Here is a 13,162-nt window from a genome sequence, read left to right as displayed (position 1 = left end):
TCGGGAAAAAAAAAGAAAAAAAAAAAAAACTTCCTGGATGTGTGTTTTGCGCATGCGTTGAGTAATCACGTGTCCGGTAACCTGGGAGAGAAACAATCACGAAGCTCTACGTAAATGTAATATTTAAACGATAAATACAGTAGAAAGATCCTCGAAGACAGGCTCTCAAATGCGTTGCTCTCGTAGCGGAAGCTGCGGTGACAACTGACAGGTATAAGTTTAATGTGGTTATGAGACAACTTCAGTAGTTAATTTGATCAGGCGCGTGTTATTTTAATTATGATCAGGCAGATGCTGAAAATAATTCGTGTGCGTTTATTACTTTTTTTCGCATGCAATGAATGATGCATGTACGCAAAATGGTTGGTTTACGAATGGATAACATACCAGGACCAGATTCAGGAAAAAAAGATCTGTCCAGCACCAGCACTGCAGTGTGATCTAATAATAATCTGGTGTGTTCCCCCCCCCCCCATTTCATTTCCAAGTGTAAAATGATGTAATAATCCAGTACAGTTTTGTGTTGGTGGTGGAGCTGCAGGTCAGAGGAATGAAGACAGAGGAACAGTCCGGCCGGAACCCTGAGCAGCAGCCTGCGAAGAGATGCCCCCCCACCACCAGCATGCCGGAGGGCTGGACAAAGGTGGTCAAACAGAGGAAAACGGGAAAGACGGCAGGAAAGCTGGACGTTTACATTAAAAGGTATCCTCCTCTTTCATGGAGCGGGGAGAATATGTGAGGATGAGCTGCCGGTAACCTTGTGACCACGGTACAGTGCGTGGCAAGCAAACCCACGAGAAGGAAGAAGGGCATGTACACGACTAATGTGTCAAAGTCAAAGCTTTCCGATAATGTCCCCTTTTAATCATTCATGCAAAGTTGTAACATTTGAAACGCTGATTTTTAGGTGTCTTTGCGTTCGCATTTTCCATTAAGTATCACAGAAGCGGTTGTGTTTAATATTAGTTGTTGCCTACGCCATATCAAAATGTCATTCTTCTTAGTGAAATGACTGTATGCAACTTAGTCCCCAGGGACGAACTTTCAGGTCAAAGGCGGCACTCCAAGTCTTCCTTCAAAGCAACGAAGATTTGGGCGTTCGGGTCGAAGACTTTGACTTCACTGCAGCAGGAAGCCACGCAATGGTGTCCCAGCCTGAGAGGAAAGCGAGGCGTCTGATGTGTTTAACAGACGCAGATGTGACAGCTGCTCGAACTTTACCAACCTCCGTCAAGGAAGAGCAGGAAGCAGCTGGCATTGCCATCCTTCCTCCGGCGACCTCCAAGACCACGAGGCCAAAGTCAAGAGCCGGAACAAGAGGCAAAGCACAGAGCAACCCGTTGCTCGTAAAGCAGGAGCTGTCCGACCACGGTCTTGAGAGGGTGGGAGAGCCCAGCGGAGCTGACAGCACAGGCAGGAAAGAGGAGTGTCTTAGTGTGACCCCAGAGGTCAGGGAGGTCACCATCCTGCCAGCAGATATCCCTGCCAAAGGCTTCCAGAAGACAGTGCTCTTGAGGGACAAGCTGCTTAGTAAGATCAAGTTGGAAGGCAGTCCACATACCGATGCTCAGAAGGATCAGTCAAAACTGGTTTCTCCCAAAGGACTTCCTGCTTCAAGTATTGGAGAGCCTGCAAGCACGAGTCATGATACAGATGCAGCCATTGTGTCTCCATCAGGACTACGAGAAGGCCTGTTGCCAGCCTCTCAGAGCCTCGGGGGGAGTTTGTCACCAAGGAACCAGCCGCAGAGCAGTAAGAATGTCTCTTCCCCATTACCAGAATCTGGAACATCCATCCATCCATCCATCCATCCATCCATCCATCGGTCAATCAGATACTCATTCACATTACAGGCAGTGCAGTGTAAAAGCCAATTTAATTCTAAGGAAGTGTCAGTAGGCCATGGTCACACCATAATGGGTTTATGTAACTGGCACCAACTGGTTTTCACCAATTCTGCACAGAGTATCCATTGCAGAACCACACTGAAATGTACAATTTACAGTAGTAAATATTGGGGTCTTCTTTTTTGTACCTGAAAGTTATTTCATTTCTCCTTTAGGCCCTAGACCAAAAGCTGAAATGGAGAGAAAGAAAATAAGCCCTTACTTCAGCGGGAAGTCCATGAAAGAGGGTACGGATTCCATCGTGGGACTGTAAAATAAAGCTTACGCTGATGATGCCTTCTGCTCATTGTCTCCTTCCTCTCCTGGTAGCTCCCAGCCCCCCAAGGCGCAAGGCCTTTAAGAAGTGGACGCCACCTCGATCACCCTTCTGTCTAGTTCAGGAGACCCTCTTCCATGACCCCTGGAAGCTGCTGGTTGCTACCATTTTTCTCAATAAGACCAATGGTGTGTGCATTAAACCCTATACACAGCTCTATAAGATTTCTGTCACTTGTAAAATAGTGCAGAATGTGGAGGTGACAGAATCAGAATCAGAACGAGCTTTATTGCCAAGTATGTTTACACAAAGAAGGAATTTGTCTTGGTGACAGAAACTTCCACAGCACAGACAGAATGTGACAAGACACAGATGAGAAGATAGAATATGTGAATGAAGGATAAAAAAATATATATAAAAATATAAAGTACCCAATGTACAAGCTGCATATTATTAATTTTTACAATTGTCATGTATTACCTTAATAAATGGGCCACATTTTGTCAGCTTTGTCTGCTGCTGATGTTTTGCCTCTTTGCAGGTAAGATGGCCATCCCAGTTCTTTGGCAGTTTTTTGAACGCTACCCCACACCTGAAGTTACCCGTGAGAGCGACTGGTTGCCCCTGGCTGAACTGCTCAGACCCCTGGGCTTGCATGAGCTGAGAGCCAAAAGCATCATCAGATTTTCTGGTTTGTAATGCAGATCATGTTTCAGTGAAAGGCTGTGATTATTAATGCAGGCCAGTCCATTGCACTGTTTACCAGCTATGATGAGAGCTAGAAGGCTGTTTTTTTTTGTTTGTTTCCCTAGAGCAAGGACTTTGTGGCACTGCTGTGTACCAGTGAGGATGGAAAATGTGATAATGGGATGCGTTAATCGATGGAGTTCTTACTTATGAACACATGGTTTGTCCTGAATGCATGAAGCTTTGCTTCTCCTTTGCAGACGAATACCTGACCAAGCAGTGGCGCTACCCTATCGAGCTCCACGGCATTGGGAAGTACGGCAATGACTCGTACAGAATTTTCTGTGTGGAGGAATGGAAGCAGGTGTGTCTCATGTTCGTTACTGTTTGTGACATATAACTAGATGTTTGTCGTTCATGTTTGCCGAATGAGGCAGTCAGTAGTTAGCATTGAATAGAAGTTGGTGTGGACCAGTGTTATCAACCATATGGCCAGGCTATTTATTTTATTGTTAGACCTTGTGACTTGGTGGGAATTCGGGCACAACTAAATACCATAATTATGCACCATGTAAAGTTGTGATGATAATACACCAATGACTAAAATTAATACACATATAAATTAATCTATGCAAATGTATGTGGTAAGAAAATTCATTTATTATACAGCCAATGTTGTCAAACTGCCAACGGTACCTTACACATGGGATCAGTACTGGAACATTCCGTACGATATCTCATCTGGAGGCTGTTGTAAAGCTTGCTGCTGCTCGGTCTCATGCTCTAGATGTTGACACTTGCCCATACAGAGCAGTTAGGCACAGCACTAGTATAGGTAGATACATCCTTAATAAGTTAGAATGGGTATGAACAGTACTTACTCATCGTCTGCTGTTACACGTGTGGTGTACAAACCCTGCCTGCAGCAGATGCCTCGAATCCTACTGGGCCCATCGTATGAGGAGAGTTTGACACCCCTGGTGTAGTAGACAATATGTATTTATTCACAGTCATTTTAAATTATTTGAATGTTGCTCAAAGTTTATAAAAATACTTTTACAAGTTTTTTTTTTTTTTTTTTTTCTTCTTAAGCAGAACCAGCATGTAAATAGAGGGATGTCTGTTATGAAGGTTTTATTTATTGACTTGGGGTTAAAATGACTTTGGAGCTATGAACAATTCTGTTTGTAAGTTGAGGGGGTAATGTACATACTTCTGTGGTTTATGGGTCAGCAAGTGGTAGACTGGTACACAAAATGAATAATTTGTTAACTAGAATTTATGAATACACTTCTAATTTCCTCCCTGCTTTTTTAGGTAAAGCCTAAGGATCACAAGTTAAATAAGTACCATGCTTGGCTATGGCAGAATCATGAGAAACTGGGGATTTAAGGCAAGACAGCACTGTTTGTCGAGAGCCATCCAGACATTGAATTTTGAACTGGTAGACAAAAAAAACTACCATCATGTTTTATCAATGAAATAAAACATTCCTTAGTAACAAAGCAAAGTTACAATTTGAATAATGCTGTTTGTAAATGTGATCATGTTTCAAGTGTATTTTAGTTTGTGGAAAAAATTCAAATTGTTTTACCGTTTTAACTTTTTATATTCTTGTTAAATAAATGAATGAAAAAAACTAGATTGAATCCTGTGCAAAACTATCTGATGGAAATATTGTTACTGTATAGCAGTTTTGGATAAATTCTTACAGCTAAAAATAATATACTCCATATTGACTGACAGCTTAGTCGATGAGAAGCTGGTGACACTCCAGACTGAGCATGGTGCGTGCTCATTAGATTGATTAGACAGAGTGCAGACCAAAGAGTATTTGCATTTCACAAATCCCATGTTGCTTTGCATGCCACCTCCCGTGTTTTCCGTTGCACATCTTCTAGTTTGCTTCCAAGGTAATCGGCCCAGGGTTGTTTCGACTCCTATGTGGTTAACGTTCCTTTTATGTACTGGTACACAGAGGGAGAAATGAATGAAGACACACTGGCATGTTCTCCTGCACCCCTCAGGGGCTTCATGCATTTGCAGTCATAGTTATCTGCTGGCATTTCACAGACTTCCTCAAAGTCTGTCTGTAGCCATTTTATTTTACCTCAATTAAGTTTCTGTTCTCTTCATTTATGTTATTCATTTTGGATTAAAACAAGATTGTGTTTATCATTTGTCACCTTCATTTGGTTTTCTTAAACAACATACTTGTAATAGGGTTCTTTATTTTTTTCTTAGCTGAGGAAAAAGGGGACTGCAGTCATCAATTGTAATCATAATTTATAACTAACTTAAATGTTTTGAAGTTAATTACAATACAAGTTCAAGTCTTAAGGAAAGAACACAATACCTATATGGGCTATCAATTCATTCACAGTAGTGACATTGTTTTATATCCCATCTGGTTTCTTAGCTAAATTTGATCAACTGCAACAAAGTGTCTTTAAGTTTCTGCAAAGCCTAAGGAACAGAGCAGTCAACTAAACTTTGCAGATACAGAAATCTTACATAATATACTTGTCAACACCACATTTTTCATTCTTACTCAAACGATATAACCTCAGTAGGGAAGTAGAAACAATCATACTCTTTTAATAATCTGAAGAAGTGCAAGTTTCCTCAATGATAATCATGTCTGAAAAAGCACCACAGCAGACCGGAGATGTGGATGATTTCACATTGTCAGTCATTCACAGAGCAGCTGTAGGAGGTCTGCTCCACCCAGACAGCAATGAGACAGATGGTGCTTCCACTCAGGGAGAAGACAGACACGTACACATCACTACAGATAGGGACAAAAAGACAAATGTAAACACGCATATGCATACACAACTCAGCAAGGAGGCCACAGTAGGTCAGGAAGCGCAACTTCCCCTACACCGAAACAGCTGGACGACACAGGCTGTGGATGTTGAGTAATGGACATGGCCGACAGATGACGAGACACTCACACAGTCAAGCTGCTTGGACAACACAAAGAGCCCTTTTTCCTCCTCAACATGTCTGTGGAGACAACTAAAATTACAAATGGTATGATGGTTAACTGCTGTTTCATGAAAGCAGTGATGCTATTACAATGTTAGATTACACTGGCGACATGAGAGATGTATGCATTTGGAGGATTTAGACAAGCACATTTAAAAGCCTTTTAAAACTAGGCAGGTTCAAAATAAAGGTTAAGTTCCATCTTGTGTAATAGTTCCTTTCTATTACAGTCATAAGATAAACATACAGCTATACACAAGTATCCGTGCATACATGCGCGCACACGCTATCGCTGCTGAGGCAGTAGGTATTCATGAGAATTAAATACTACACTGTGTACTGGGAATCCTGCCTGGATAAAAATGAGAAGGGACTCGTGCATTATCTTTCCACACCACAATCGATCCACAGCCTTCCGTCGCCTTGCCGCAGTGATAGCACTTGTATGCACCAGTCTCTCTCACATCTGTACAAAGATAAGGCCAAATTACACTGGCCTGCGATATGGCTTCTCATGCATTCATTTTTTCACACTTTATTTGTGAAACATAAAGAAAAAAACCCCTTAATTTCCCTTCTCTAGATGTAACCGAAAGGACATTTCTCCAAATTCAGCCAGCTGGGGATGCCCACAATCAAGGTATAGCACGTGCCTTGAGTTCGCCAGTCGGCAACAGTCTAGACAGTTAGTGTGTAAGTTTCCCTTCATTTTGCCCCCTCCCCATCCCCTAAAACATACAAAGAAAAATAAATAAGATTGTCCTATATGAATAGTACAGTCTTGTTGAAATGAGGAGCCAAAGCTTCTTGGGGTGTCTGATTTGTTCACCTCTGATTGGGGGGGGGGGTTTCAAGGTGACGGGCAGCAGATTTCTATGAGAAATGAGTGCAAGAACTGCAGTTAAGGACAAACTGCAGAGGTCCGACTTACGTTAGAAATTTCTTCTTCCAGTGTTGAGGTTTTTCCTAAAAACCCACTCCGTCCCTCTATTCCGATACCCCTCCCTTCCACCATTCCAAGCTGCCATTTTTTTTTCTTTTAGCCTTTACTATGTTTTCAGAATCACTTCCCACTTCTGTCCCTCACCCCCAGCCTGAGAAAGGCCACATAACTCCCCCAGCCCCAGGGCTAAACCCTCAAAGAAGGTTAGCGTCCCCGCAAGAATCCATCCAGCAAGCGGTCCCCCTTCTCTGACAGCCAGTATCCAGCCATGGCGGCCACACCCCCGATGAAGATTGCAGTGAAGACCATGTCACCCTTGGCAGCCAGAGTGGCCAAGGCACAGATGACCACCCCGAAGAACATCTGCTGCAGAACCAGTACCTCGTCATCCGTCATGTCCTCGAAAAGCCCCTTCTCTGGGCCCGCTGGGGGGGGTAGGAGACAAACCACATTGGAATGTCATGGATTGGCCATCAGTGAGTACCAGACTGGCTCAAGATTGCTTGAATACAACATTTCTCTTACTCACACCCTTCAGCAGACAATACTCTGGGAAAAAGAATAACTCGAATCTAAAATTGTTATATAGCAGAACAAAGAAGTACCATGAGGTACAAAGGTAAGTGTCAACAAGTGTGGGGTTAAAATGTGTGAAATTTGAGACTGGAGAACTTTGCTATTTTTACTTGTATTTAAATTTACGGCCAGGCTTGCAGAACCTGTGTTTCACAGCTTTGAAGTGAGGAGTTAAGAGACTCACATGGTGGTAGGCTCTCCACACAGATACTATCCCTGCGCAGAAACCCATCTGCGCATTCGCAGCGGAATGAGCCCTCCTCATTAACGCAGGCCTCATTCAGCCCTGGACATGGCATGGTCTGCTCACTGCACTCATCCACATCTGAGGGAGAAGACCCAGGGAAACAGGGAACATAAGTGAGCAAACCAATTCCAGATGCCTCTACAGCTCCATTTAGAAGGTCATGTGTATTAGACATCTAGTTATCAAATCCAAATCTATGGCTTGCAAACCACTTTTGTTTTGCTTGACACATTTACAGAAACTGATGTTTACAGATCAGGCTGCCTTTACTGAAAGTGGTGCTCAGACTGAGAGTCTCACCCAGGCACTTAGCTCCCACCAGCCTGTACCCGCGGGCACACTTCTTACAGCGGGCTGGTCCACCACCCATGCAGCCTACACATGCCTGGTCACAGCCTAGGAGAAAAAGCCACATCGGAACATATCCTCCTGAGACCTGGGGTTCAAATAAAGTGGTAACGCACACAACCAGCCAGCAGCCACAGACTCTCTGGAATCTGGAGGTCAGATCTTACCTCTACACTCATAGGAGCCATCTGTGTTGAAGCAGTACGTGTTGGAAGGACACTTAGCCAGCTCTGTGCCACATTCATCAATATCTGGAACATCAAAGGAGAATAGAATCAACTCACTAATGGGTAAATGCATTAAAGGAGGACACAATCAAAATGACTGCCTAACTGCATTTACATTCATTCAACTGATGCTTTTCTCCAAAGCAACTTACAGTGTTAAGCGACCAACAATTTTTTACCCAATGATAAAGCTGGATAATTTTTAATGGAGCAATTTTGGATAAGTACCTCGCTCAGGGGTATTACGATACGAGGTGGGAATTGAACCTGCAGCCTCCGAATCCAGAAGCAGCAGTTTTAACCACTACGCTACTTAAGATTTTAAAGTGGGATACAGTGTGTCAAGATGCAGTCACACTCTTTCTTATATCCAACATGACACCGTTCTGGTAGACAGACATCTGGACTGCCAACTCACCCACACATTTGTTGTCGTGAAGGGTCCAGCCTGCCTTGCAGTCCAGGCATTTGTAGTCCTCTGGCCCAGTGCAGCGCTTGCAGGAATGATAGCATGCTGTACACAAGTTTGCAAGGGATGGAGAAGGTGCATTGTGAACACACTATGCCTGGATACAACATTTCACTTGCAGGATACAAGCAAAGGGGGCACGGCTTGTTTGGGGTTCGAGCCCTGCTTGGGGTGCCTAGCGACGGACTGGCGTCCCGTCCTGGGTGTGTCCCCTCCCCCTCTGGCCTTGCGCCCTGTGTTGCCGGGTAAGGCTCCGGCTCATCGCAACCCCACTCGGGACAAGTGGTTGTTGACGACGGATGGATGGAAGCAGAACCAAAGCAGGGTACCTGAGCAGGGTGCCTGCGTGCCATTAGAGCTCTTCTCTCTGTAGTAACCATCTGCACACTCCTGGCACAGCTCCCCCGCATAACCTGGATCGCAGACACATTCGCCGGCTCCAAGGCGAGTCCCATCCCCCTCGCATCTCCCCAACCCCCCGCATACGCCTCCAGCACCCACTGGGCATTCTGGGAAAAAAGCAGCCCCGGGTTAAAAGGATGGACCTTTATGTGCTTGTGTGCGTATGCATTTTTAGTGTGTTTTAGAAGCCATTTCTTTACCTTCACAATCAGGTCCGAACTTCCCTGGAGGGCAACACAGTCGCAGTTCATCAATGCACAGCCATTCATAAAGGTCAGGTGACTCCTGCTGCCTGCAAAATAATTTCTTTAAATAAGGCTGAAAAACTTTTGAACATAAACTGGCCAGATGCTAACAGTATTGATTACAGGATGCATATTTAGCACAGCCAAGTGACTGATAAAGTAAATGACTCTTGGCTGCTTTGTGTTAGTTATGTTATGGCTTGGCAGGGTCGCTCTAATTATGGTAATGGTTATAACATGGTTATAATACAGTCTTTGTCAACAGTTGCTATCAACTCAAAGACTAAAGACTTGAATTCCCTTATATGGCCTGTGACAAAATGCACAGATTCTAAGAACGCACATTACTTGGAAGGACATTGGAACTGTACCTTTTTAATTAATAATAAAAAAAATCATATTTTAAGGTACCACTTTGCTATCCTGCCCTTAACCACAAGGAATGTTATCTTAGTTTTCTGACTAAAAGTCCAGTGGAAAAAAGACTGTCAATTTTACCACTGTAAAATATATGTAACAAAGCTCTTAACCAAGCATCGTCTTTGAAAGACTCAATATACTGTATATTGTATTGTTTGAAGTCTTCACAAACCAAACATTCTGCTTTACCCATTATTTTCTTCAACACACCTGAGAATATTTTTGAGAAAAGGTCATAACTGCTGTTATGGGAGTCTGAAAGGGACAGACACTAACATACCTCTTGAACCACCATGTCTCCACTTGATCTTCTATCTGCTCCAGGAGTTGGTTACACTCAAAGTCTGAGCTGTCACAGATGGATTCAATGATCTCCAGCAATCGTGTCTCACTGTAAATGTGATGGATGGCAAAAGACCAAATGGTAGGGAAGACTGATAACAACAGCCACTGTTCTCTTGGATGGGTGACATACCCAGCTATTATAAATACCACAGTATCAATCATGATGCCAAAAGAAAATTTACACTTGATACTTAAAAAACACTTTTAACTAACTGTCCCTCTTCTTGCTCACATTGAAAACTATGGTCAGCCAAGTGTCTTATTGAACTGCAGGTGGAATCAGGCAAACTCTCTCCTCCAAGCATGTTGCATCGCCTGATGTAGCCTGTGGGATTAAAAGCAGCAGGTGGCTCACGGCATGCACACTGGAGGAGGTGTGAGCCTGTATCCACCCCTCTCAAGCTGGCGTGGGTGTAATGCTTTGGGTGAGAAACATAAGAATGAAGTTAATTTAAAAAAAAAAATCTTTGTGGGGGGAAGAAAATCTAAAAATCATGAAAATTACTGTACTACCACAATACTACATTTTTATATTCTCTTGTTTTCTGCCATTTTCTTTCAAATACTGAAATGGAAAAATCCCGTTTATTGAGCCACGGAAGTTCACCTGTGCTATGATGAACATGGAACGGCATTCGAGGTTCTTCCTACCTCCGTGCATATTTAGCGAGTTTCTCCTCCTCCCATGCCGTGTTCCCGCCTCCAAAGTTCTTATTGGCTGTGTGCTCGAGGCCCTGAAACAACGCACAAAGTCCATTGATCAGCCACCACAAAGCACACCTTAAAAGGCAATCCAGCGGGTGGGCAGATTATGAGCAGCGCCCATACCTTGATGAAGTTCTCTGCGAGTTTGCGGCACGTCTGGCAAGGCGCGGTCTCCACTTGTACCACTGAGAGTAGGGAGTACAGCACCAGGGCCAGGTGGAAAGGCCAGAGTGACCACATCACTGCCTTACAGCCACTAAGGAAGAGGAAGCAGGGAGAGCTGGTAGCGGAGTGGTTAGGGCTACTAGAGGCCCGAAGGTGACAGGTTTGAATCTCACCTCCAACTGTAGCACTTCAACTAAATTGCTCCACTAAAAGTTACCCATCCGTATAAATGGAGAAATAATTGTAGGTTGATTAATATTGTAAGCTGCTTTGGAGAAAAGTGTGATGAATGAATGAAACTAAGTGCGGGGGGGGGGGGGTCTTCGGAAGTGCGTAAGAAACGTTGTTCTCTGGTCAGCGATGAGGAAACCTGCAGTCCCTTCACAGTGTAGAATCACACTGACTTGACATTCATCTGAAAGATTTTTTTTTTTTTTGGGTAAACCTTTAAAATCGCCAGCATTAAAGTAGGTGTCCTCTGGGTTCCTCCCACAGTCCAAAAACACGTGTTTCAGGTTGACTGGTGACTCTAAACTATTCTTTTGAACATGAGCATGTTTTGCATTGCTCTATTATAAATGGGTAAATGACTTCAGGGTATACAGTATTTAGCACTGATGTGGTGTCAACTGCTACTCAATTCTCTGAAGCATCTTCCATTATGAATAAATGCAATTTAAAAAGTAAATATTAGCATGTGTATTGGGGGACACAAAAATGAATGGGTCAGAGTAAACTCAACAGGCCAGCAACTCTGTGATCTGCGTTCTGAATCATGAATGCACTATGTATGAGTATGACAAATTGTTGTTTTCTTTGCCCAGCAGACACTGGACCACCTGTCCATGAGCCTCATGAGGCAGAGTCGACTAACAATTGGGAAATGCCATGGTGGCACAGCTCGGACGACACGCTATTATATATCATAGGTGGACCTGTCATAACTGCAAATGGAAATCAGCATGTAGACACAGACATGAGCCGCTCTTGTATTTGTTCTCACACGAATTTAATATCCACATTAATAATACCAAATCTGACGGCAGGCCAGGCATGATAGTAGCAGTCTAGGTAGCTAGCCGACCTCCTCTCCTGTCCTGTCACATTTCGAATCTAGACTAATACGCTGCCTTCTGCTTGCTTCCATGTTTGTTTTTGCTTTTCTCGCATTGCCAGCTTTCAGTGTAAAAGCAGAGGCCCAGACTGTCCGTACTGTAACATGAATTACTTTATTTCTGGAATAAATACAATAATTTTTTAAAAAGCGGATTCCCGGCGGAGCGGCTGCCCTGAGGCTGAGGGACGACTGACACCGTCCGTGGTTATGCGCGAGACCTCCTCCTCGCGACAGCCTACCTTTTGCCGAGGCTCTTGCAAATGTACCGGAGGGACAACACGGGGCAGCAGCTTTCCGCTCAAATATTTGGTTCAAATGACGCTGTCCCGGTGCTACCGAATTCTGCTTAATTGTTTCGTTTCGTCTTTTTGCATCACCCCCTCTAAACCGCGGGTTTAGTTCTAGTTGTTTCTGTGCCGTCCGTAGGAGCGGCTCATGCGGTTCCGCCCCATTTTACTGGAACGCGCTTTGATCCACCAATCATATCCCACGATGAACACAGAGAGGGGCGGGATTAATTTTCAGATTGGCCAAATAGCGCTTGCGAAGCGCTGTAAAGACGTGCTGCTCTATTGGCCCGCGCGTCTGCAATGGGAGGAGACACGATCGAACGCATTCAGCCCAACAACAACAATCCGAAACGCTGCTTGTGACGTCATAGCCACCTCAGAATACAGAACGATTAGGCAAAAACCGTTGACTATAAGGTCAATAGTGCTTAAAACAGGCACTAGACATAAATTGCAGTGGAATCATAATTTCTAAATTCATCATTATTATTCTTTTTTTTGTTTTTTTTTCCAGATATGTAGATACATAGTATATTTTCTTCACAAAGCTCACATTGGACAAGACACAACAAGTCCACTTCAGACTTTCTTCCCTCTACATGGCTAAATATTTAATGACATAGTTTAAGTCATGTGTGCTCTTAGAAAGAGTACAACCCCGTTCTTGCTCACAGTATTCAGTCCCGCTGCCCTCTGCTCACCTGCTCATCCCCAACTCCTGTCCAGCAAATGTCAACAAATGTCTTGACTTTCTACCCCTTGTAAATAGGCATGATTTGAAAAGGATACGGCTGTTTACTTCTATTTGCCAATGTGTCCAGA

At 43.8% G+C, this 13,162-nt stretch overlaps 2 protein-coding genes across 4 annotated transcripts; one reads left to right on the top strand and one right to left on the bottom strand.

The window, feature by feature from the left end:
- Positions 1 to 75: 75 nt before the first annotated feature.
- mbd4 (methyl-CpG binding domain protein 4) lies at positions 76 to 4,514 on the top strand. Of its 3 annotated transcripts, none has more exons than XM_018762252.2 (8): positions 76 to 211; positions 542 to 702; positions 1,028 to 1,752; positions 2,063 to 2,134; positions 2,217 to 2,351; positions 2,705 to 2,854; positions 3,111 to 3,214; positions 4,168 to 4,514. In XM_018762252.2, exons 2-8 carry the CDS (start codon positions 551 to 553, stop codon positions 4,240 to 4,242), a joined length of 1,413 nt encoding a protein of 470 aa, XP_018617768.2. In that variant the 5' UTR covers positions 76 to 211; positions 542 to 550; the 3' UTR covers positions 4,243 to 4,514. The 3 variants fall into 3 exon arrangements, with proteins under 3 accessions (XP_018617768.2, XP_018617769.2, XP_018617767.2); XM_018762253.2 differs by having other exon boundaries at positions 536 to 702; XM_018762251.2 differs by having other exon boundaries at positions 517 to 702.
- A 564-nt stretch (positions 4,515 to 5,078) lies between these two features.
- creld1b (cysteine-rich with EGF-like domains 1b) lies at positions 5,079 to 12,490 on the bottom strand. Its single transcript, XM_018762187.2, has 11 exons — positions 12,290 to 12,490; positions 10,892 to 11,024; positions 10,715 to 10,797; positions 9,999 to 10,109; positions 9,254 to 9,345; positions 8,981 to 9,160; positions 8,601 to 8,696; positions 8,123 to 8,206; positions 7,908 to 8,003; positions 7,545 to 7,685; positions 5,079 to 7,209 (listed from the first exon to the last, which is right to left on the bottom strand). Exons 2-11 carry the CDS (start codon positions 11,006 to 11,008, stop codon positions 6,989 to 6,991), a joined length of 1,221 nt encoding a protein of 406 aa, XP_018617703.1. The 5' UTR covers positions 11,009 to 11,024; positions 12,290 to 12,490; the 3' UTR covers positions 5,079 to 6,988.
- Positions 12,491 to 13,162: the final 672 nt, after the last annotated feature.

This window comes from Scleropages formosus, chromosome 2, assembly GCF_900964775.1.
Source record: "Scleropages formosus chromosome 2, fSclFor1.1, whole genome shotgun sequence".
Lineage (NCBI taxonomy): Eukaryota > Metazoa > Chordata > Actinopteri > Osteoglossiformes > Osteoglossidae > Scleropages > Scleropages formosus.
The sequence above is the reverse complement of the archived record's forward strand: the minus strand, read 5'-3'. Positions and strand labels throughout refer to the sequence as shown.

Bases quoted from the DNA above. Each gene is read 5' to 3' on its own strand.
- creld1b (XM_018762187.2), bottom strand. From the start codon at position 11,008: ATGTGGTCACTCTGGCCTTTCCACCTGGCCCTGGTGCTGTACTCCCTA. The intron at 10,798-10,891 runs GTATGGGCGCTG...GCGTTGTTTCAG, and splicing joins TCGCAGAGAACTTCATCAAG to GGCCTCGAGCACACAGCCAA. The intron at 7,210-7,544 runs GTGAGTCTCTTA...TACCCCCCCCAG, and splicing joins TGTGGAGAGCCTACCACCAT to CGGGCCCAGAGAAGGGGCTT.
- mbd4 (XM_018762252.2), top strand. From the start codon at position 551: ATGAAGACAGAGGAACAGTCCGGCCGGAACCCTGAGCAGCAGCCTGCG. The intron at 703-1,027 runs GTATCCTCCTCT...TATGCAACTTAG, and splicing joins CTGGACGTTTACATTAAAAG to TCCCCAGGGACGAACTTTCA. The intron at 2,352-2,704 runs GTGTGTGCATTA...GCCTCTTTGCAG, and splicing joins TTTTCTCAATAAGACCAATG to GTAAGATGGCCATCCCAGTT.